This window comes from Eleutherodactylus coqui, chromosome 12, assembly GCF_035609145.1.
Source record: "Eleutherodactylus coqui strain aEleCoq1 chromosome 12, aEleCoq1.hap1, whole genome shotgun sequence".
Lineage (NCBI taxonomy): Eukaryota > Metazoa > Chordata > Amphibia > Anura > Eleutherodactylidae > Eleutherodactylus > Eleutherodactylus coqui.
The window spans coordinates 1277978-1302227 of record NC_089848.1 but is presented as its reverse complement, the minus strand read 5'-3'; the positions used below and the strand labels follow the sequence as shown (position 1 = coordinate 1302227).

The window sequence follows — 24250 nt, the reverse complement described above, 5'->3', positions numbered from 1 at the left end:
TCGCCGACAGTTACGCCCCCCCACGCAGATCGTTCGATTTCCATCATTGCCACTAATTCTCTCACTTCCCGATGTTGTAGAAACATGAAATTTGGCACGAGCATTGATTATGTCATAAATAGGAAAAGCTAATGGGTCCCAACTCGATTATTCAATTATAGTGCAAAAGAAGTAGCGTCCAAATTTTACGTACGGAATCTAATTTTCTCACTTTCCGGTGTCATAGAAACATGAAATTTGGCACGAGCATTGATTATGTCATAAATAAGAAAAGCTAATGGGTCCCAACTCCATTATTCAATTCTATGCAAAAAAGAATTAGCGTCCAAATTTTACGTATGGAATCTAATTCTCTCACTTCCCATTGTCATAGAAACGGGAAATTTGGCACGAGCATTGATTATGTCATAAATAGGAAAAACTAATGGGTCCCAACTCGATTATTCAATTCTATGCGCAAAAGAATTAGCAGCCAAATTTTACGTGCGGAATGTAATTTTCTCACTTCCCAATGTAATTTGGCACGGGCATTGATTATGTCATAAATAGGAAAAGTTAATGGGTCCCAACTCGATTATTCAATTCTAAGCGCAAAAGAATTAGCGTCCAAATTTTACATACGGAATCTAATTCTCTCACTTCCTGATGTCACCTATATATATAAAAAGGAATGTATGTCTGTCTGTCTGTCCTTTTGGCGCTACTACACCATTCATCTAATCGCCATGAAACTTTGGAAAGTTGCTGAGTACACTCCTGGGAAGATTACTGGCATAGTACATCTATCCTACGATAGGTGGCGCACGTGCGAGCATCGTCGACAGTTATGCCCCCCAGACAAAGATCGTTTGATTTCCATCTCAAGCACGAAAGCAAAAGGCATTACGAGCAACAGAATGCGTGTTCAACTACAAAATGATGCATCCGCCGAACGTTTCGCAAGACAATTGCTGGATATTGAGAATGCTGAGGTAAAATGAAAGCTGCGCTGTGATTGGTTGTTATATATTATACTGAGGTAACATGAAAGCTGTGCTGTGATTGGTTGTTATATATTATACTGAGGTAACATGAAAGCTGCGCTGTGATTGGTTGTTATATATTATACTGAGGTAACATGAAAGCTGCGCTGTGATTGGTTGTTATATATTATACTGAGGTAACATGAAAGCTGTGCTGTGATTGGTTGTTATATATTATACTGAGGTAACATGAAAGCTGCGCTGTGATTGGTTGTTATATATTATACTGAGGTAACATGAAAGCTGCGCTGTGATTGGTTGTTATATATTATACTGAGGTAACATGAAAGCTGCGCTGTGATTGGTTGTTATATATTATACCGCTGAGGTAACATGAAAGCTGCGCTGTGATTGGTTGTTATATATTATACTGAGATAACATGAAAGCTGCGCTGTGATTGGTTGTTATATATTATACTGCTGAGGTGACATGAAAGCTGTGCTGTGATTGGTTGCTATATATTATACCGCTGAGGTAACTTGAAAGCTGCGCTGTGATTGGTTGTTATATATTATACTGCTGAGGTGACATGAAAGCTGTGCTGTGATTGGTTGTTATATATTATACCGCTGAGGTAACTTGAAAGCTGCGCTGTGATTGGTTGTTATCTAGATATATAAAAACGAATGTATGTATGTATGTCTGTCTTCGCAGCAACGCGCGACGGGTACGCTAATATATATATATATATATATATATATATATATATATATATAAAACTTGGGTGAAGCCGGGTATATCAGCTAGTATATGTATATAACTTGGGCTAAGACGGGTATATCAGCTAGTATATATATATAACTCGGGTGAAGCTGGGTATATCAGCTAGTATATGTATATAACTCGGGCGAAGCCGGGTATATCAGCTAGTATATATATATAACTCGGGTGAAGCCGGGTATATCAGCTAGTATATATATATATAACTCGGGTGAAGCTGGGTATATCAGATAGTATATATATATATATATATATATATATATATAAATATAAATATAACTCAGGCAAAGCTGGGTATATCAGCTAGTATATATATATAACTTGGGTGAAGCTGGGTATATCAGATAGTATATATATATATATATATATATATATATATATATATATAAAACTCGGGCGAAGCTGGGTATATGAGCTAGTATTTATATATATATAACTCGGGCGAAGCCGGGTATATCAGCTAGTATATATATATATATATAACTCGGGCGAAGCCGGGTATATCAGCTAGTATATATATATAACTTGGGTGAAGTCGGGTATATCAGCTAGTATATATATATATAACTCGGGTGAAGCCGGGTATATCAGCTAGTATATATATATATAACTCGGGCGAAGTCGGGTATATCAGCTAGTGTATATATATAACTCGGGTGAAGCCGGGTATATCAGCTAGTATATATATATATAACTCGGGCGAAGCCGGGTATATCAGCGAGTATATATATCCTTCGGATAGTCCCTCTGAAGAAATCTGCTTCCAAGTGCCTGGCTCTCAGAAATGAAATCTGTCTCATTGGAGCAGTTCCTCCTAATCCTGAGAAATTGGCCTTTTGGTATGCCACGTCTCAGGGGTGCTGGATGAAAACTCTCCCAGGGACACCGTTATCTTAATGGGCCGACATGTTCTGTCCTCTTACCCAGCTAACATCTATACATCTTGGTCTATATGACTGTTATCGGCACCCTATAAATGCAATGGGTGGACAAAATGAATATCGCTATCTTTATAAGGTAGACCTCTGCTCCAAACAAATCTAACCCCAAACTGCCGTCAGCAAGCAATATAGTATAATACTTTATAAGTACAATCTGACTTAGAACATCTAAACTTGAGAGAATATTAATTGCTCATTAATATTATCAGTGTTAGCCTATGTATGAGAAATCTTTAATTGTCCTAAAGCCTTATATAGAGGAGATCATTGTAATTTATTTATACAATGATACCTCCTTAATACTGGGTTAGGACTTGCACATAGGTATCACTAATACCTTCATGTCCCCAGTGGACTTCAGCAAAATGGCGCCCGAATTATACACTTGTGAACCAGTGTGGAGCAGCTATAGAGGTGTTAACCTCGTTTCTCAAATACTGGCCTTTCTGTCTCCATATATGGGTTCTCTAACCCGCAGCTCCCTCCCTCCTATGATGCACAGAGCACGCTCACGTGACCACGTCACATGACACGCATCTAGCGTGCCCATGTGACTGTCACATGATGCGGCAGGTCCTTCGATGCTGCATTTTTATCATCATCCATTGCAACAGGACCTGCGGAGGAGGAGACTTACTCTAACTATGTGAGTCAACAATTAGCAAATAAATGAGTAGGAGAATGATCGGGCAATGTATATATACAAGGGGCTAAACCAACGAGCGGGGCACCCAACTCAGGGACGGACGGAGGATTGATGAGCAGGGCAACTTTAAAATAAAGAAAAGTGCACATGGCTAATTATACGCCAGCAGCTGATGGGTGGCCAGCATAGAGCTGGGCGAGGCTACAGACTATATAACACAAGACAGCCTCAGACGCTATCAGATGGCCACCTACCCACCATCAGGGCAAGAGGCTACAGACTATATAACACAAGACAGCCTCAGACGCTATCAGATGGCCACCTACCCACCATCAGGGCAAGAGGCTACAGACTATATAACACAAGACAGCCTCAGACGCTATCAGATGGCCACCTACCCACCATCAGGGCAAGAGGCTACAGACTATATAACACAAGACAGCCTCAGACGCTATCAGATGGCCACCTACCCACCATCAGGGCAAGAGGCTACAGACTATATAACACAAGACAGCCTCAGACGCTATCAGATGGCCACCTACCCACCATCAGGGCAAGAGGCTACAGACTATATAACACAAGACAGCCTCAGACGCTATCAGATGGCCACCTACCCACCATCAGGGCAAGAGGCTACACCAGACTATATAACACAAGACAGCCTCAGACGCTATCAGATGGCCACCTACCCACCATCAGGGCAGGAGGCTACAGACTATATAACACAAGACAGCCTCAGACGCTATCAGATGGCCACCTACCCACCATCAGGGCAGGAGGCTACAGACTATATAACACAAGACAGCCTCAGACGTTATCAGATGGCCACCTACCCACCATCAGGGCAGGAGGCTACACCAGACTATATAACACAAGACAGCCTCAGACGTTATCAGATGGCCACCTACCCACCATCAGGGCAGGAGGCTACAGACTATATAACACAAGACAGCCTCAGACGCTATCAGATGGCCACCTACCCACCATCAGGGCAGGAGGCTACACCAGACTATATAACACAAGACAGCCTCAGACGCTATCAGATGGCCACCTACCCACCATCAGGGCAGGAGGCTACACCAGACTATATAACACAAGACAGCCTCAGACGCTATCAGATGGCCACCTACCCACCATCAGGGCAGGAGGCTACACCAGACTATATAACACAAGACAGCCTCAGACGTTATCAGATGGCCACCTACCCACCATCAGGGCAGGAGGCTACACCAGACTATATAACACAAGACAGCCTCAGACGCTATCAGATGGCCACCTACCCACCATCAGGGCAGGAGGCTACACCAGACTATATAACACAAGACAGCCTCAGACGCTATCAGATGGCCACCTACCCACCATCAGGGCAGGAGGCTGTACCAGACTATATAACACAAGACAGCCTCAGACGCTATCAGATGGCCACCTACCCACCATCAGGGCAGGAGGCTGTACCAACCTCTATCTAATTTAGCCTAAAGAAAATTGCTCTCCATCCAGCGCTTTAATGCAGTGTAGACAGCTAGTTAACTGCGTCAGGACTATCTGACCAAGGGTTCACTTACTATACTAACAAGTGTGCTGCCCTTTCTGCAGACCTAGATTTAAGTGGAGGGGTATTGCCTCCTCCTTTACTTAGTCTAGACAGTCAGTAAACTGGGTCACTAGCATATGGCTGCAGGTCTAGTGAGTTAAACTAGTAAACCTGCTGACCTCTCTGCAGATCTAGATCTAACCTGAGGGGTATCGTTCCCCTAGTCCTTATCTCTGTCTCTGAGCGCTGAGACACTGGTCTATACAGCAGGAGAACGGTGTTATAGAATAATAACCCATCTCTACGTTACCGATACTATCAAATCGGGGAGACCAATGGTAGCTGCTAAGAGGCGGTGTATAAATACCAAATTTACACCGGCCAATCAGGAGAGCCAATATCAGAATTATTTGGGACTCCTATAAAATCGATCTTGAGGCGTCCCAGAAGATTCTTTTGCAACTATTAAAAATCAAGCTACACCGGCAATTATTCTCTGGCATAAACCACTGACTACCGAGATATATGCACATGGATTCATAGATCTGTCAGACCTTCCACATCGATGGACAGATGTATTCTAAACAATGGACCACCCGGTGCTTGAAGTCGTGGGTCCCACTGAAATGCATTGAACCACTCGTCAGTGATTACATCAACTCACTAAGGTCTAATTATATATGAATATTAGAGGATGGTTGGTCAAGTCTATCAACCAAACCAGTGAATGAAAACCCTAAATTGGGACAATATCTCATACTGAGGGGTGATCCTAACCCATTACACTACAAAATCTCAGATATATGGGAGACTGACAACGCCCCATCCCCCCATGTATATACTGTCCCTCTAATGGGAAGTCCCTATGGCACAAGAACCGCGTAGCCATACCTGAGACGTACAAACTGAGTCTAGGATCCCACTTGCTGTATGTGGTAACACCGTGACCTATACCCGCACCTGGGTTCTGTTCATTGGTGTCTTGTCTTTGTCTTATTTGCTCATCAGTGTCTTGAGCCCAAAGTGTGGTTTTTTAAAGTAAAAGTAATAAAATATTATAGTTTTAAGGGATCTTCTGTGATTTGGGCATTTTATGAATTAGTTCCCTCTGCCTCTGTGATTCCCAGTATGATGCGCCAGGCCCTCCTACTTAAGTAAATGGGAAAGAGATGTGTTGTTGTCGCTCACAAGGGAACAGAGACGGAAGAGGTTTACATACAGAAATCTTCAGGAAACCGGGTACAAGATCCTCACCCGCTGGCATAGGGCACCCTCTCGCTTGCATGCCATGTTCCCTTCCGTTTCCCCTGTGTGTTGGGGATGTGGAGGAGGGCACAGGGTACAATGCTGCCCATATTTTGGGAATGCCCAATGTTAGCCAGCTTCTGAGGTTTGGCGAATCACTTCCAAATTCACGACCCTCACCCTACTCAAATCGCCGGCGTTGTTCCTGTTGCACCTCAGTGATGTGCCTTTGGGAACGTACAAATGTTCAGCAGTGCGGCATCTGGTGAACGCAGTAAGAGCGTTATCGCAGGTTATGGCGACAGGATGTGGTTTAACATAACAAGAGAGACGAGGGAGGAGCTGAGCGCATCAAAAAAAGCAACGCCACAAGATCTTGGAAACTTGGTGTCAGGCCCAATGCTCACCAGAATTTGCAGCCAGACCCCCGCCGCGAATTCCGCAGCAATGTCCGTCCATAGCACACAATGTTAACTGATTCTTTCCTGCGCACAAGCGGAAATCACTCGTGGAGGAAGAATCGCAGCACGCTCTACTTGGTGCAGGAAATCGCACGGACGGCTTCTATTGCAGTCAATGGAAGCCTGTCCGATCCACGGCAATTCCAAAATGTCAATTGTGAAATCGTGGCGGATCCGCGTCATGGTGTCACGTCCTGCACTGCGCATGCGCAGTACTACATGATAAAAGAGTAGTACAAGAAAAAAATTAGTAAACAAGTCTAAAATAAATTTGCGCTACCACGGAGGATGATCCTTAAGGCCGCGGTCAGACGAGCGATTTGTTTAGCGCATGAATAGGTGCACTAAAAAAGCAGCTCTATTAGAGCCGATGTTTCCAATGAAAGTTCAAACACGTCCAATCGAGCACTAAATAATCGCACCTGCAGAAGACTGGACAGCGCTGTCAAAGCCCTTAAATAAGCCCTAGCTGCAGGGAAATAAAGAAATGCAGCCTTCTAATAAGCCGGGAGCCGGACAGCGCTTCTAGGGGATGTATATTTTGAAAGAAATGGGAGAAGATCACTGCTGTGACAGCAGTGGCAGGGGATTCCTTCATGCCCGCGGGGAGTCCCATTATTACTGAACACTGAGACAGCAGCAGCAGTGTTCAGTGATGAGGGGTCTCCCCGTGGAAATGAAGGAATCCCCTGCCCCTGCTGTGGCAGAGGAGCACAATCCTCTCCCTATGTTTTCAATGGAGCCAGCGCTGCTGCCGCCGGCCCCATTGACCACAAGGTGAAACCCCTGGATGTGACAGCATCCAGGGTTTCACATCCAAGGAATCCCCTGCTGCAGCTGTCACAGCCGCAGCAGGAGATAGCGATCCTCTCCCATTGCTTTCAATGGAGGACGCACTATTTAGGTGCAATTTTTAGCTTCAGTCATGCATTTTTTTTACATATGTGTCCGACGACTGTTTTTAGTGCGCCTATTCATCCGCTAAAAAAAAAAAAAAAATCGCTCATCTGACCAAGAGACATGTTAACATGCAGTTAGTTCATTACAGCCTATCATTGAAGGTCTAGGGATGAGTACCACTCATCGCAGGTTACTTCTCTGATGATCTATAAGGGGAGGGCAAACCACACTGTAATGCACCGTGTCATCTACTAGTCAGAAGAGCATGCAGTCTCCAGAACCGTTACCACTTACCAGTGGAGCTCTTTGTGTTCTCCAAATCCTCGTATTTCTCATTTGGCATCTGAGAGGTTGGCGGCAGCGGGGCTCTTCTTTTCTTTTTCTGCTGTTCTTTTTGAACTGTAGCATATTGCTGAAAAAAGTACAATAGTGATTGAAATCTCACATTGAATGTAAATAATTCTTTATAGGCAATTCTTCCAAAAATATTTCAAATCAAATGTGAATTGTTTTATTCCCAAACATTTCAGAATGGTCTGAACAATCTGTTAGAGTACATCACTTCTCTATATTCTGTACTGACAGCTCCCTGCTTCTAGCTTTCAATACTGTATTGTCCTCACATTTTTTCAAAATCTAATTTCAAACATGATATGAGATGTTTATGGCCTAGATCAGTGTTTCCCAATCAGGGTTCCCTGGAACCATGATGTTCCTCAGATCATCACCCAGACTCCCTGGAAACCTGATGTTCCTCAGAAGGTCATCCAGACTCCCTGGAAACCTGATGTTCCTCAGAAGGTCATCCAGACTCCCTGGAAACCTGATGTTCCTTAGAAGGTCATCCAGACTCCCTGGAAACCTGATGTTCCTCAGAAGGTCATCCAGACTCCCTGGAAACCTGATGTTCCTCAGAAGGTCATCCAGACTCCCTGGAAACCTGATGTTCCTCAGAAGAACATCCAGACTCCCTGGAAACCTGATGTTCCTCAGAAGGTCATCAAGACTCCCTGGAACCTTGATGTTCCTCAGAAGGTCATCCAGACTCCCTGGAACCTTGATGTTCCTCAGAAGGTCATCCAGACTCCCTGGAACCTTGATGTTCCTCAGAAGGTCATCCAGACTCCCTGGAAACCTGATGTTCCTCAGAAGGTCATCCAGACTCCCTGGAACCTTGATGTTCCTCAGAAGGTCATCCAGACTCCCTGGAACCTTGATGTTCTGCAGAAGGTCATCCAGACTCCCTGGAACCCTGATGCTCTTCAGAAGGTCATCGGGACTCCCTGGAACCCTGATGTTCCTCAGAAGGTCATACAAACTTCCTGGAACCCTGATGCTTCTCAGAAGGTCATCCAGACTCCCTGAAACCCTGATGCTCCTCAGAACATCATCCAGACCCCTGGAACACTGATGCTCCTCAGAAGGTCATCCAGACTCCCTGGAACCTTGATGTTCCTAAGAACATCACCCAGACTCCCTGGAACCCTGATGTTCCTCAGAACATCATCCGGACACCCCCCGGAACCCTGATGTTCCTCAGGTCACCCAGACTCCCTGGAACCCTGATGCTCCTCAGAAGGTCATGTTCTGTACTGACAGGTCCCTGCTTCTAGCTTGCAATACTGTATTTTCCTCTCATTTTTTCAAAATCCATTTTCAAACATTACCAGAGATGTGTATAGCTTAGATCAGTGTTTTCCAATCAGGGTTCCCTGGAACCATGATGTTCCTCAGAACATCATTCAGACTCCCTGGAACCCTGATGTTCCTCAGAACGTCATCCAGACTCCCTGGAAACCTGATGTTCCTCAGAACGTCATTCAGACTCCCTGGAACCCTGATGTTCCTCAGAACGTCATCCAGACTCCCTGGAACCTTGACATACCTAAGAACATCACCCAGACTCCCTGGAACCCTGACGTTCCTCAGAACGTCATCCAGACTCCCTGGAACCCTGACGTTCCTCAGAACGTCATCCAGACTCCCTGGAACCCTGACGTTCCTCAGAACGTCATCCAGACTCCCTGGAACCCTGACGTTCCTCAGAACGTCATCCAGACTCCCTGGAACGCTGACGTTCCTCAGAACGTCATCCAGACTCCCTGGAACCTTGACATACCTAAGAACATCACCCAGACTCCCTGGAACCCTGATGTTCCTCAGAACGTCATCCAGACTCCCTGGAACCTTGACGTTCCTAAGAACATCACCCAGACTCCCTGGAACCCTGATGTTCCTCAGAACGTCATCCAGACTCCTTGGAACGCTGACGTTCCTCAGAACGTCATCCAGACTCCCTGGAACGCTGACGTTCCTCAGAACGTCATCCAGACTCCCTGGAACGCTGACGTTCCTAAGAACATCACCCAGACTCCCTGGAACCCTGATGTTCCTCAGAACGTCATCCAGACTCCTTGGAACGCTGACGTTCCTCAGAACGTCATCCAGACTCCCTGGAACGCTGACGTTCCTCAGAACGTCATCCAGACTCCCTGGAACGCTGACGTTCCTAAGAACATCACCCAGACTCCCTGGAACCCTGATGTTCCTCAGAACATCATCCGGACCCCCCCCCCCCCCCCAGAACCCTGATCTTCCTCAGAAGGTCACCCAGACTCCCTGGAACCCTGATGTTTCTCAGAACCTGGTCAGAGGTTCCTCAACACACAGCAAAAACACTCATTTTGCCGTAGAAATGGCTAAATGGATATCCACCTGCTCAAAGATGCTTAGCAAAACATGCAAACCACAATATGGTCCAAAGCAAGAAGTATGGTGCAGAGTGTTAAGACAGCAGAAATGCAGTCCTAAGCTCTCACTCACAACCTGAAGGTTACAGGTTCAATCCTCGCTTGGTTCAGGTAGCCAGCTCAAGGTTGATTCAGCTTTCCATCCTTCTGAAGTCGGTAAAATGAGTACCCAGCTTGGTGGGGAGTAAAAGATGAATGGGGAAGGCAATGGCAGACCACCCCAGTGTGGTACAGTCCATACAGTTTCATCATACAGGAAGTTCTGCTGACTGACAGGAGTCACAGAAATACAAGTAACTGCCACGTAGTCACCATAGCATCATGTGACCCACCTGAAGAGAAGAACTCCAGGAGTCCTCAGGTAGATAGAACTAAGTAAGGTAATACTAGCTGCTGTCCGGGGGAACGTTACACCATGAATGTTCAAAAGATTCCACTGAGGTGCCCCTTAATATAAATACAGACCCCAGACCCAGACCCCAGGATGCAGGATCTGCAGAAGGAACACCTCAGCCCAAGCCCAGAAATAAGTGCAGACCCTAGAACACATCCAGGCCCCAGAGCAGGGGGTCGGACCCTTCTAGGATTCTATGACAGCCGCTCAGCCTTCTTCAGGACCTGCACACATATGACCATGTGACCTGGGGCAGTAGGACCATCACACACTTGCTCATGTGACCTCATGCAGTCCTTGCACATCTGTACTATAGGTATCGCTATACATCCCAGTTACATAATGGATTGCGCTGTGATCCACAGCAAAACACAACAAAACAAGGGATTGCTGTCACTCTCATGGAGGGGCTCCCATGTTGTCCCCGCAGGCATCTGTCACAATGTATCACCTGCGGCGGGGCTCTTGCTCTGGTGTCGGGTCTGCAGCCGCTGAAGGCGGGAGTCACGTCTTCTAGTAGCGGGCGGGCAACAGTCAAAACCAAAGCTGGAATAAATGTGAAGGCGGACGGCGTTCGGGCGCAGTCGGGGCCTCCAGACAACCCGGCGCACATCCGAGTACGCGGAATAAGAGAAACGATCATTTGGTCTATCTTCCCAGTTACCAGATTTCTTTCACATTTATTTAACCCCTTGAAGTCGCAGCCAGTCTTAGTTTTCTGGACGCAGTCCAATTCTTTCATTCTAATGTGCCCCCTTATGTGGTAGTAACTTTGGAATGCTTTTATTAACCCCTTAGTGACGGAGCTTCTTTATTTTTTTCTATTTTCCTTTTTCCTCAACCATTATAAAAAATCGTAACTCCTTTATTTCTCCATCGCCGTTGCTGTAGGAGGGCTTGTTGTTTTTTGCAGGACGAGTTGTATTTTTCACTGGTACTATTTAAAGTACCGTATAATGTACTGAAAAACTTAAAAAAAATTCTAAGTGAAGAGGAATGGAAAAAAAAGAATTTCCTCCATCTTTCGGTGCGTCCTGTTTCTGCGGCATACACACTGCAACAACAATGACGCGATAATTGTACTCTAGGGTCAGTCCGATTACTACCATGCCAAACTTATGTCGGTTTTTTTACTGTACTACTTTTATTTTTTTTCAATTATTTTCTGCCGCCATTTTCTGCACACAATACCTTTTTTATTTTTCCGTTGACGCAGTTGTGCGCGGCTCATTTATTGCGGGACGTCCTGTAGTTTGCATTTGATCCATTTTGGAATACATACAACTTTTTGATTGCTTTTTATTGCATTTTGTCTTGGAGACCAGATGACCAAAAAAAGTGCATTTCTGGTGTTTTTTTTCTGACGACATTCACCGTGCGGGTAAATAATGTGTTACATTTATAGATCAGACTTTTACGAACGCAGCGATACAAAATATTTTTGATTTATTATTTAGATTCTTTTATTACAAATATGGCAAAAGGGATGTTTTTTAAATTACTACTTTTTTTTTTTAATACTTAGTAAAACTTTATTGATCTTATTTTTTCCAGTCCCCACAGGGGACAACAACATGTGATGCTTTGATCGCTCTGGCATTATGATTAGATGCCATAGCATTACATCACACTGTGATCGGGCAGGCATTCTATCAAGCCACCCCATGGAGATGCTTGATAGGCATTTTGCCATGATAGCCCTGGGGCCTTGCAGAAGGCTCCCGGCTGCTATAACACCCACATGGTTCCCCTGTGATCTCATCGCTGTACAGGACCGCCAATCATCATTTGGGGGATTTGAATTGGCAGCAGCACTTAAAGGGTTAACAGCCCAGATGAGCCGTGCGGCTTATGGGAGCTGTTGCTGCTGGGTGTCGGCTGTAAGAAAAAGCTGACACATATGGGATGTATGGAGAGAGGTAACCCAGCAATCTCCCTCCATACACGTCCTGCATAAAAACACTATAGGGCCGTCACTAAGGGGTTAAGTGAGATTACTTCTTTGTGACACATTGTAATTATGGTGGTAACTGGAGATGTTTTGTGTCCATTAGGCCCCCTCACACAGGAGTTCTCAGCGCTGCGCTGAACGCTGTACGACACTCCCATTCATTTCCCCGAACCTCTCTCATCTGACTAGGGCCTCCTGCACACGGGCGGATATTCCTCTGCGGGATTTCCCACACAATGTCCGCCCGTGCCCGCTGCTATAGGATTGCATTAGATAACGGAATCCTAGGCAGACAGCCGTGATTTGTCTGCGTGAAATCACATCGCGGCATGTCCTATTCCTGTGTGGGGCTCGCAGAGGGCGGCACAGAACCGTCAGTGGTGACAGGCCGGCTCCGCTCTGTGCATGCGCCGGGTGGGCGGCAGCCGGCACTCGGTGCAGAGAGGAGATGTCAGGAGCGGGTGAGCCGCAGGGCTGTGCAGGGGCACGGGTCCGCATCCCGCTGCGGGAATTCTCACAGTGGGATCCGACCCGGCCGTCTGCAGGAGGCCTATTGGAGGAAAGATTTAAAACATGGATGGCTTCTTTCCAAATGATGGCGGCGTGTCGATCGGTCATTGCTACATTCTATCCATTGCCCATTTTCACTAACTTCAGTCTACATTTGCTTCTTGTTTCGCAGTAAATGAGAAAAAGGGTTTTCATTAACTTAAAAAAAAATACATATTTTTGAAAACCTAAATTAAGCTTTTTTTATTTTTACTTTCACTAGCGGCATGCAGTCTCTTGTCTGCTTGTATAATACACTTCAGTGCATCTGTATTGCAGTGTATTGTGCCTGTCAGCATTATCCTATTAACCCCTTAGTGACTGCCAATATGAAACATCTAAATATGGCAGGACAGCCAGGCTCCTGCGCTAACGGCTAGATGTTTAACCCCTTAGGTGCTGACTCATGTGACTTACAGAGATGTGGGGTGCCGATAGGCTGAGGTTTAGCTCCACTAGTGAGAGCAGAATAAAAGTGAAAACCAACATGCCCGCCAAATGAATGAGCCAAACGAACTAGTCACCACATTACTGAACCCACATGACCGCTGTGAAGATACATCGGGCTACTGCCTCATACTGACCAGCTAACACGGCAGATAAGCAGAATGATGACCGCTGTCAAAAAAGCTATGAGAATGTTTTATGTATGGTGTAAATGAACAGTGCAGCTCCCCCCACTGACAGCCGGCCCCAGCTCTGCAGACGGGAGGATAGCGCTGCGTGTTTTCAGGCTCCCATAGGAGCCTATGGAAGTCAGGCAGCAGAGACAGGCCCTGTGCGACAGCTCGGAGCGGACATGTCAGTTTGCTCTCGCACGCCCTATATCTTGTCCGGTGCGCCGATTCAGCATTCCTAACATTCTCTCATGTGAACGCTTTTATAGGAACCTATTGGCTACTAGAAGCGCATTCTGTGCGCTGCTAGTAGAGCGATAACAGCGCCCGTCTGCACGACGCCTGAATGCTGTGAACCAAACGGATCCAAACGGGCGAGCTGCAGGTTTACACGCCACACCAAGTGACCGCTCTGTTACACGGCGCATCAAGTGACGGCTCTGTTACACGGCGCACCAAGCGACCGCTCTGTTACACGGCGCACCAAGTGACGGCTCTGTTACACGGCGCACCAAGTGACCGCTCTGTTACACGGCGCACCAAGTGACCGCTCTGCTACACGCCGCACCAAGTGACCACTCTGTTACACGGTGCACCAAGTGACCGCTCTGTTACATGGCGCACCAAGTGACGGCTCTGTTACACAGCGCACCAAGTGACCGCTCTGTTACATGGCGCACCAAGTGACGGCTCTGTTACACGGCGCACCAAGTGACCGCTCTGTTTCACAGTGACTGCTCTCTTTCGCAGTGACCACTCTGTTACACGGCGCACCAAGTGACGGCTCTGTTACACGGCGCACCAAGTGACCGCTCTGTTGCACGGCGCACCAAGTGACCGCTCTGTTACACGGCGCACCAAGTGACAGCTCTGTTTCACAGTGACTGCTCTGTTTTGCAGTGACTGCTCTGTTTCAGTGACCGCTCTGTTTCACAGTGACCGCTCTGTTACACGGCGCACCAAGTGGCCGCTCTGTTACACGGTGCACCAAGTGACCGCTTTGTTACACAACGCACCAAGTGACTGCTCTGTTACACGGCGCACCAAGTGACTGATAAGGGCCAATGGGGGCTGTAAAGAAATTAATAAATGTCGCTAATCAAAAAGGAGTTAATATATTTTGCTTAGTAATCTATTTGAATCAATAAGGTTGAATACTGCAAATATTCTATTCTGCTCTGAAGGACTCATGACTATTGAGTAATAGGCCAAACGTCTGATCTAAGTGGAATCAGGAAGTTAAGAGCAGATGTTCATAAATGTAGTGAGACATAGCCTAACCGCAAAGAAGTTGTCAGCTATTTCTCTATATTTACTAATGTACTAGTCTAAAAGTCATGTGAAATCAGCTATTTCTTGAATGTCATATATCAAGCCTAAATGTCAAAGTTTATTGAATGATTATGTCATTGTAAGATATAGAAGTCATGAGTTTATCATGAGGTTATTCTTTGTATTACTAGAGGTCGCATCCCTGCGTGGGCGATCTTCTATATAAACTGAGACTATGCCAATAAACACTCAGAGTTCATTGTTTTACCATATACCATGTGTACTTTGACTCTCAAAAAGGAGCGCTCCTCCTGCTTAGGTCAATTTGGAACCGACAACATAACTGACCAGTCTGTTTGAACAAATTAACCCTCGACATGACCGCTCTGTTTCACAGTGACTGCTCTGTTTTGCAGTGACCGCTCTGTTTCAGTGACTGCTCTGTTTCACAGTGACCGCTCTGTTACACAGCGCACCAAGTGACCGCTCTGTTACACGGCGCACCGAGTGGCCGCTCTGTTACACGGCGCACCAAGTGACCGCTCTGTTACACGGCGCACCAAGTGACCGCTCTGTTACACGGTGCACCAAGTGACCGCTCTGTTACATGGCGCACCAAGTGACGGCTCTGTTACACGGCGCACCAAGTGACCGCTCTGTTTCACAGTGACTGCTCTCTTTCGCAGTGACCACTCTGTTACACGGCGCACCAAGTGACCGCTCTGTTGCACGGCGCACCAAGTGACCGCTCTGTTACATGGCGCACCAAGTGACGGCTCTGTTACACGGCGCACCAAGTGACCGCTCTGTTTCACAGTGACTGCTCTCTTTCGCAGTGACCACTCTGTTACACGGCGCACCAAGTGACGGCTCTGTTACACGGCGCACCAAGTGACCGCTCTGTTGCACGGCGCACCAAGTGACCGCTCTGTTACACGGCGCACCAAGTGACCGCTCTGTTTCACAGTGACTGCTCTGTTTTGCAGTGACCGCTCTGTTTCAGTGACCGCTCTGTTTCACAGTGACCGCTCTGTTACACGGCGCACCAAGTGGCCGCTCTGTTACACGGTGCACCAAGTGACCGCTTTGTTACACAACGCACCAAGTGACTGCTCTGTTACACGGCGCACCAAGTGACCGCTCTGTTTCACAGTGACTGCTCTGTTTTGCAGTGACCGCTCTGTTTCAGTGACTGCTCTGTTTCACAGTGACCGCTCTGTTACACAGCGCACCAAGTGACCGCTCTGTTACACGGCGCACCAAGTGGCCGCTCTGTTACACGGCGCACCAAGTGGCCGCTCTGTTACATGGTGCACCAAGTGACCGCTCTGTTACATGGTGCACCAAGTGACCGCTCTGTTACACGGCGCACCAAGTGACCGCTCTGTTACACGGCGCACCAAGTGACCGCTCTGTTACATGGTGCACCAAGTGGCCGCTCTGTTACATGGTGCACCAAGTGGCCGCTCTGTTACATGGTGCACCAAGTGACCGCTCTGTTACATGGTGCACCAAGTGACCGCTTTGTTACACGGCGCACCAAGTGACCGCTCTGTTACACGGCGCACCAAGTGACCGCTCTGTTACACGGCGCACCAAGTGACCGCTCTGTTACATGGTGCACCAAGTGACCGCTCTGTTACATGGTGCACCAATTGGCCGCTCTGTTACACGGCGCACCAAGTGGCCGCTCTGTTACATGGTGCACCAAGTGACCGCTTTGTTACACGGCGCACCAAGTGACCGCTCTGTTACACGGCGCACCAAGTGATCGCTCTGTTACACGGCGCACCAAGTGACCGCTCTGTTACATGGCGCACCAAGTGACCGCTCTGTTACATGGCGCACCAAGTGACCGCTCTGCTTCACAGTGACCGCTCTGTTTCCCAGTGACCGCTCTGTTTCCCAGTGACCGCTCTGTTTCCCAGTGACCGCTCTGTTTCCCAGTGACCGCTCTGTTACACGGCGCACCAAGTGGCCGCTCTGTTACACGGTGCACCAAGTGACCGCTTTGTTACACAACGCACCAAGTGACCGCTCTGTTACACGGCGCACCAAGTGACCGCTCTGTTTCACAGTGACTGCTCTGTTTTGCAGTGACCGCTCTGTTTCAGTGACTGCTCTGTTTCACAGTGACCGCTCTGTTACACAGTGACCGCTCTGTTACACAGCGCACCAAGTGACCGCTCTGTTACACGGCGCACCAAGTGGCCGCTCTGTTACACGGCGCACCAAGTGACCGCTCTGTTACACGGTGCACCAAGTGACCGCTCTGTTACACGGCGCACCAAGTGACCGCTCTGTTACACGGTGCACCAAGTCGCCGCTCTGTTACATGGTGCACCAAGTGATCGCTCTGTTACATGGTGCACCAAGTGACCGCTCTGTTACACGGCGCACCAAGTGATCGCTCTGTTACACGGCGCACCAAGTGACCGCTCTGTTACACGGCGCACCAAGTGACCGCTCTGTTACATGGTGCACCAAGTGACCGCTCTGTTACATGGTGCACCAATTGGCCGCTCTGTTACACGGCGCACCAAGTGACCGCTCTGTTACACGGCGCACCAAGTGGCCGCTCTGTTACATGGTGCACCAAGTGACCGCTTTGTTACACGGCGCACCAAGTGACCGCTCTGTTACACGGCGCACCAAGTGATCGCTCTGTTACACGGCGCACCAAGTGACCGCTCTGTTACACGGCGCACCAAGTGACCGCTCTGTTACATGGCGCACCAAGTGACCGCTCTGTTACATGGCGCACCAAGTGACCGCTCTGCTTCACAGTGACCGCTCTGTTTCCCAGTGACCGCTCTGTTTCCCAGTGACCGCTCTGTTTCCCAGTGGGCGCTCTGTTTCCCAGTGACCGCTCTGTTTCCCAGTGACCGCTCTGTTTCCCAGTGACCGCTCTGTTTCCCAGTGACCGCTCTGTTTCGCAGTGACCGCTCTGTTTCGCAGTGACCGCTCTGTTTCCCAGTGACCGCTCTGTTTCCCAGTGACCGCTCTGTTTCCCAGTGACCGCTCTGTTTCCCAGTGACCGCTCTGTTTCGCAGTGACCGCTCTGTTTCCCAGTGACCGCTCTGTTTCGCAGTGACCGCTCTGTTTCGCAGTGACTGCTCTGTTTCGCAGTGACCGCTCTGTTTCGCAGTGACCGCTCTGTTTCACAGTGACCGCTCTGTTACATGGTGCACCAAGTGACCGCTCTGTTACACGGCGCACCAAGTGACCGCTCTGTTACACGGCGCACCAAGTGACCGCTCTGTTACACGGCGCACCAAGTGACCGCTCTGTTACACGGCGCACCAAGTGACCACTCTGTTACACGCCGCACCAAGTGCCCGCTCTGTTACACGGCGCACCAAGTGACCGCTTTGTTACACAACGCACCAAGTGACTGCTCTGTTACACGGCGCACCAAGTGACCGCTCTGTTTCACAGTGACTGCTCTGTTTTGCAGTGACCGCTCTGTTTCAGTGACTGCTCTGTTTCACAGTGACCGCTCTGTTACACAGCGCACCAAGTGACCGCTCTGTTACACGGCGCACCAAGTGGCCGCTCTGTTACACGGCGCACCAAGTGACCGCTCTGTTACACGCCGCACCAAGTGACCACTCTGTTACACGGTGCACCAAGTGACAGCTCTGTTACACGGCGCACCAAGTGGCCGCTCTGTTTCACAGTGACTGCTCTCTTTCGCAGTGACCACTCTGTTACACGGCGCACCAAGTGACGGCTCTGTTACACGGCGCACCAAGTGACCGCTCTGTTGCACGGCGCACCAAGTGACCGCTCTGTTACACGGCGCACCAAGTGACCGCTCTGTTTCACAGTGACTGCTCTGTTTTGCAGTGACCGCTCTGTTTCAGTGACCGCTCTGTTTCACAGTGACCGCTCTGTTACACGGCGCACCAAGTGGCCGCTCTGTTACACGGTGCACCAAGTGACCGCTTTGTTACACAACGCACCAAGTGACTGCTCTGTTACACGGCGCACCAAGTGACCGCTCTGTTTCACAGTGACTGCTCTGTTTTGCAGTGACCGATCTGTTTCAGTGACTGCTCTGTTTCACAGTGACCGCTCTGTTACACAGCGCACCAAGTGGCCGCTCTGTTACACGGCGCACCAAGTGGCCGCTCTGTTACACGGCGCACCAAGTGGCCGCTTTGTTACACGGCGCACCAAGTGACCGCTTTGTTACACGGCGCACCAAGTGATCGCTCTGTTACATGGTGCACCAAGTGACCGCTCTGTTACACGGTGCACCAAGTCGCCGCTCTGTTACATGGTGCACCAAGTGACCGCTCTGTTACACGGCGCACCAAGTGACCGCTCTGTTACACGGCGCACCAAGTGACCGCTCTGTTACATGGTGCACCAAGTGGCCGCTCTGTTACATGGTGCACCAAGTGACCGCTCTGTTACATGGTGCACCAAGTGACCGCTTTGTTACATGGTGCACCAAGTGACCGCTTTGTTACACGGCGCACCAAGTGACCGCTCTGTTACACGGCGCACCAAGTGACCGCTCTGTTACACGGCGCACCAAGTGACCGCTCTGTTACATGGTGCACCAAGTGACCGCTCTGTTACACGGCGCACCAAGTGACCGCTCTGTTACATGGTGCACCAAGTGACCGCTCTGTTACACGGCGCACCAAGTGATCGCTCTGTTACACGGCGCACCAAGTGACCGCTCTGTTACACGGCGCACCAAGTGACCGCTCTGTTACATGGCGCACCAAGTGACCGCTCTGTTACATGGCGCACCAAGTGACCGTTCTGCTTCCCAGTGACCGCTCTGTTTCCCAGTGACCGCTCTGTTTCCCAGTGACCGCTCTGTTTCCCAGTGACCGCTCTGTTTCCCAGTGACCGCTCTGTTTCCCAGTGACCGCTCTGTTTCCCAGTGACCGCTCTGTTTCCCAGTGACCGCTCTGTTTCCCAGTGACCGCTCTGTTTCGCAGTGACCGCTCTGTTTCGCAGTGACCGCTCTGTTTCGCAGTGACTGCTCTGTTTCGCAGTGACCGCTCTGTTTCGCAGTGACCGCTCTGTTTCACAGTGACCGCTCTGTTACATGGTGCACCAAGTGACTGCTCTGTTACACGGTGCACCAAGTGACCGCTCTGTTACACGGCGCACCAAGTGACCGCTCTGTTACACGGCGCACCAAGTGACCGCTCTGTTACATGGTGCACCAAGTGACCGCTCTGTTACATGGTGCACCAAGTGACCGCTCTGTTACACGGCGCACCAAGTGGCCGCTCTGTTACACGGCGCACCAAGTGACCGCTCTGTTACACGGCGCACCAAGTGACCGCTCTGTTACACGGCGCACCAAGTGACCGCTCTGTTACACGATGCACCAAGTCGCCGCTCTGTTACACGGTGCACCAAGTGATCGCTCTGTTACATGGTGCACCAAGTGACCGCTCTGTTACACGGCGCACCAAGTGATCGCTCTGTTACACGGCGCACCAAGTGACCGCTCTGTTACACGGCGCACCAAGTGACCGCTCTGTTACACGGTGCACCAAGTGACCGCTCTGTTACATGGTGCACCAATTGGCCGCTCTGTTACACGGCGCACCAAGTGACCGCTCTGTTACACGGCGCACCAAGTGGCCGCTCTGTTACATGGTGCACCAAGTGACCGCTTTGTTACACGGCGCACCAAGTGACCGCTCTGTTACACGGCGCACCAAGTGGCACCTCTGTTACACGGCGCACCAAGTGGCCGCTCTGTTACACGGCGCACCAAGTGGCCGCTTTGTTACACGGCGCACCAAGTGACCGCTTTGTTACACGGCGCACCAAGTGATCGCTCTGTTACATGGTGCACCAAGTGACCGCTCTGTTACACGGTGCACCAAGTCGCCGCTCTGTTACATGGTGCACCAAGTGACCGCTCTGTTACACGGCGCACCAAGTGACCGCTCTGTTACACGGCGCACCAAGTGACCGCTCTGTTACATGGTGCACCAAGTGGCCGCTCTGTTACATGGTGCACCAAGTGACCGCTCTGTTACATGGTGCACCAAGTGACCGCTTTGTTACATGGTGCACCAAGTGACCGCTTTGTTACACGGCGCACCAAGTGACCGCTCTGTTACACGGCGCACCAAGTGACCGCTCTGTTACACGGCGCACCAAGTGACCGCTCTGTTACATGGTGCACCAAGTGACCGCTCTGTTACACGGCGCACCAAGTGACCGCTCTGTTACATGGTGCACCAAGTGACCGCTCTGTTACACGGCGCACCAAGTGATCGCTCTGTTACACGGCGCACCAAGTGACCGCTCTGTTACACGGCGCACCAAGTGACCGCTCTGTTACATGGCGCACCAAGTGACCGCTCTGTTACATGGCGCACCAAGTGACCGTTCTGCTTCCCAGTGACCGCTCTGTTTCCCAGTGACCGCTCTGTTTCCCAGTGACCGCTCTGTTTCCCAGTGACCGCTCTGTTTCCCAGTGACCGCTCTGTTTCCCAGTGACCGCTCTGTTTCCCAGTGACCGCTCTGTTTCCCAGTGACCGCTCTGTTTCGCAGTGACCGCTCTGTTTCGCAGTGACTGCTCTGTTTCGCAGTGACCGCTCTGTTTCGCAGTGACCGCTCTGTTTCACAGTGACCGCTCTGTTACATGGTGCACCAAGTGACTGCTCTGTTACACGGTGCACCAAGTGACCGCTCTGTTACACGGCGCACCAAGTGACCGCTCTGTTACACGGCGCACCAAGTGACCGCTCTGTTACATGGTGCACCAAGTGACCGCTCTGTTACATGGTGCACCAAGTGACCGCTCTGTTACACGGCGCACCAAGTGGCCGCTCTGTTACACGGCGCACCAAGTGACCGCTCTGTTACACGGCGCACCAAGTGACCGCTCTGTTACACGGCGCACCAAGTGACCGCTCTGTTACACGATGCACCAAGTCGCCGCTCTGTTACACGGTGCACCAAGTGATCGCTCTGTTACATGGTGCACCAAGTGACCGCTCTGTTACACGGCGCACCAAGTGATCGCTCTGTTACACGGCACACCAAGTGACCGCTCAGTTACACGGCGCACCAAGTGACCGCTCTGTTACACGGTGCACCAAGTGACCGCTCTGTTACATGGTGCACCAATTGGCCGCTCTGTTACACGGCGCACCAAGTGACCGCTCTGTTACACGGCGCACCAAGTGGCCGCTCTGTTACATGGTGCACCAAGTGACCGCTTTGTTACACGGCGCACCAAGTGACCGCTCTGTTACACGGCGCACCAAGTGATCGCTCTGTTACACGGCGCACCAAGTGACCGCTCTGTTACACGGCGCACCAAGTGACCGCTCTGTTACATGGCGCACCAAGTGACCGCTCTGTTACATGGCGCACCAAGTGACCGCTCTGCTTCACAGTGACCGCTCTGTTTCCCAGTGACCGCTCTGTTTCCCAGTGACCGCTCTGTTTCCCAGTGACCGCTCTGTTTCCCAGTGACCGCTCTGTTTCCCAGTGACCGCTCTGTTTCCCAGTGACCGCTCTGTTTCCCAGTGACCGCTCTGTTTCGCAGTGACCGCTCTGTTTCCCAGTGACCGCTCTGTTTCCCAGTGACCGCTCTGTTTCCCAGTGACCGCTCTGTTTCCCAGTGACCGCTCTGTTTCCCAGTGACCGCTCTGTTTCGCAGTGACCGCTCTGTTTCCCAGTGACCGCTCTGTTTCGCAGTGACCGCTCTGTTTCGCAGTGACTGCTCTGTTTCGCAGTGACCGCTCTGTTTCGCAGTGACCGCTCTGTTTCACAGTGACCGCTCTGTTACATGGTGCACCAAGTGACTGCTCTGTTACACGGTGCACCAAGTGACCGCTCTGTTACACGGCGCACCAAGTGACCGCTCTGTTACACGGCGCACCAAGTGACCGCTCTGTTACACGGCGCACCAAGTGACCGCTCTGTTACACGGCGCACCAAGTGACCACTCTGTTACACGCCGCACCAAGTGCCCGCTCTGTTACACGGCGCACCAAGTGACCGCTTTGTTACACAACGCACCAAGTGACTGCTCTGTTACACGGCGCACCAAGTGACCGCTCTGTTTCACAGTGACTGCTCTGTTTTGCAGTGACCGCTCTGTTTCAGTGACTGCTCTGTTTCACAGTGACCGCTCTGTTACACAGCGCACCAAGTGACCGCTCTGTTACACGGCGCACCAAGTGGCCGCTCTGTTACACGGCGCACCAAGTGACCGCTCTGTTACACGCCGCACCAAGTGACCACTCTGTTACACGGTGCACCAAGTGACCGCTCTGTTACATGGCGCACCAAGTGACAGCTCTGTTACACGGCGCACCAAGTGGCCGCTCTGTTTCACAGTGACTGCTCTCTTTCGCAGTGACCACTCTGTTACACGGCGCACCAAGTGACGGCTCTGTTACACGGCGCACCAAGTGACCGCTCTGTTGCACGGCGCACCAAGTGACCGCTCTGTTACACGGCGCACCAAGTGACCGCTCTGTTTCACAGTGACTGCTCTGTTTTGCAGTGACCGCTCTGTTTCAGTGACCGCTCTGTTTCACAGTGACCGCTCTGTTACACGGCGCACCAAGTGGCCGCTCTGTTACACGGTGCACCAAGTGACCGCTTTGTTACACAACGCACCAAGTGACTGCTCTGTTACACGGCGCACCAAGTGACCGCTCTGTTTCACAGTGACTGCTCTGTTTTGCAGTGACCGATCTGTTTCAGTGACTGCTCTGTTTCACAGTGACCGCTCTGTTACACAGCGCACCAAGTGACCGCTCTGTTACACGGCGCACCAAGTGGCCGCTCTGTTACACGGCGCACCAAGTGACCGCTTTGTTACACGGCGCACCAAGTGATCGCTCTGTTACATGGTGCACCAAGTGACCGCTCTGTTACACGGTGCACCAAGTCGCCGCTCTGTTACATGGCGCACCAAGTGACCGCTCTGTTACATGGTGCACCAAGTGACCGCTCTGTTACACGGCGCACCAAGTGACCGCTCTGTTACACGGCGCACCAAGTGACCGCTCTGTTACATGGTGCACCAAGTGGCCGCTCTGTTACATGGTGCACCAAGTGACCGCTCTGTTACATGGTGCACCAAGTGACCGCTTTGTTACATGGTGCACCAAGTGACCGCTTTGTTACACGGCGCACCAAGTGACCGCTCTGTTACACGGCGCACCAAGTGACCGCTCTGTTACACGGCGCACCAAGTGACCGCTCTGTTACATGGTGCACCAAGTGACCGCTC

General features: G+C 50.0%; 1 protein-coding gene across 3 annotated transcripts in view; it reads right to left on the bottom strand.

The window, feature by feature from the left end:
• The window catches only part of COBL (cordon-bleu WH2 repeat protein), a 305079-nt gene that overhangs the window by 66687 nt on the left and 214142 nt on the right, over nucleotides 1-24250 (bottom strand). For all 3 annotated transcript variants that reach the window (XM_066584546.1, XM_066584547.1, XM_066584545.1), the window contains one exon: nucleotides 7765-7882. In XM_066584546.1, coding sequence (XP_066440643.1) covers nucleotides 7765-7882 — 118 coding nt within the window. The remainder of the gene's footprint in view (nucleotides 1-7764; nucleotides 7883-24250) is intronic.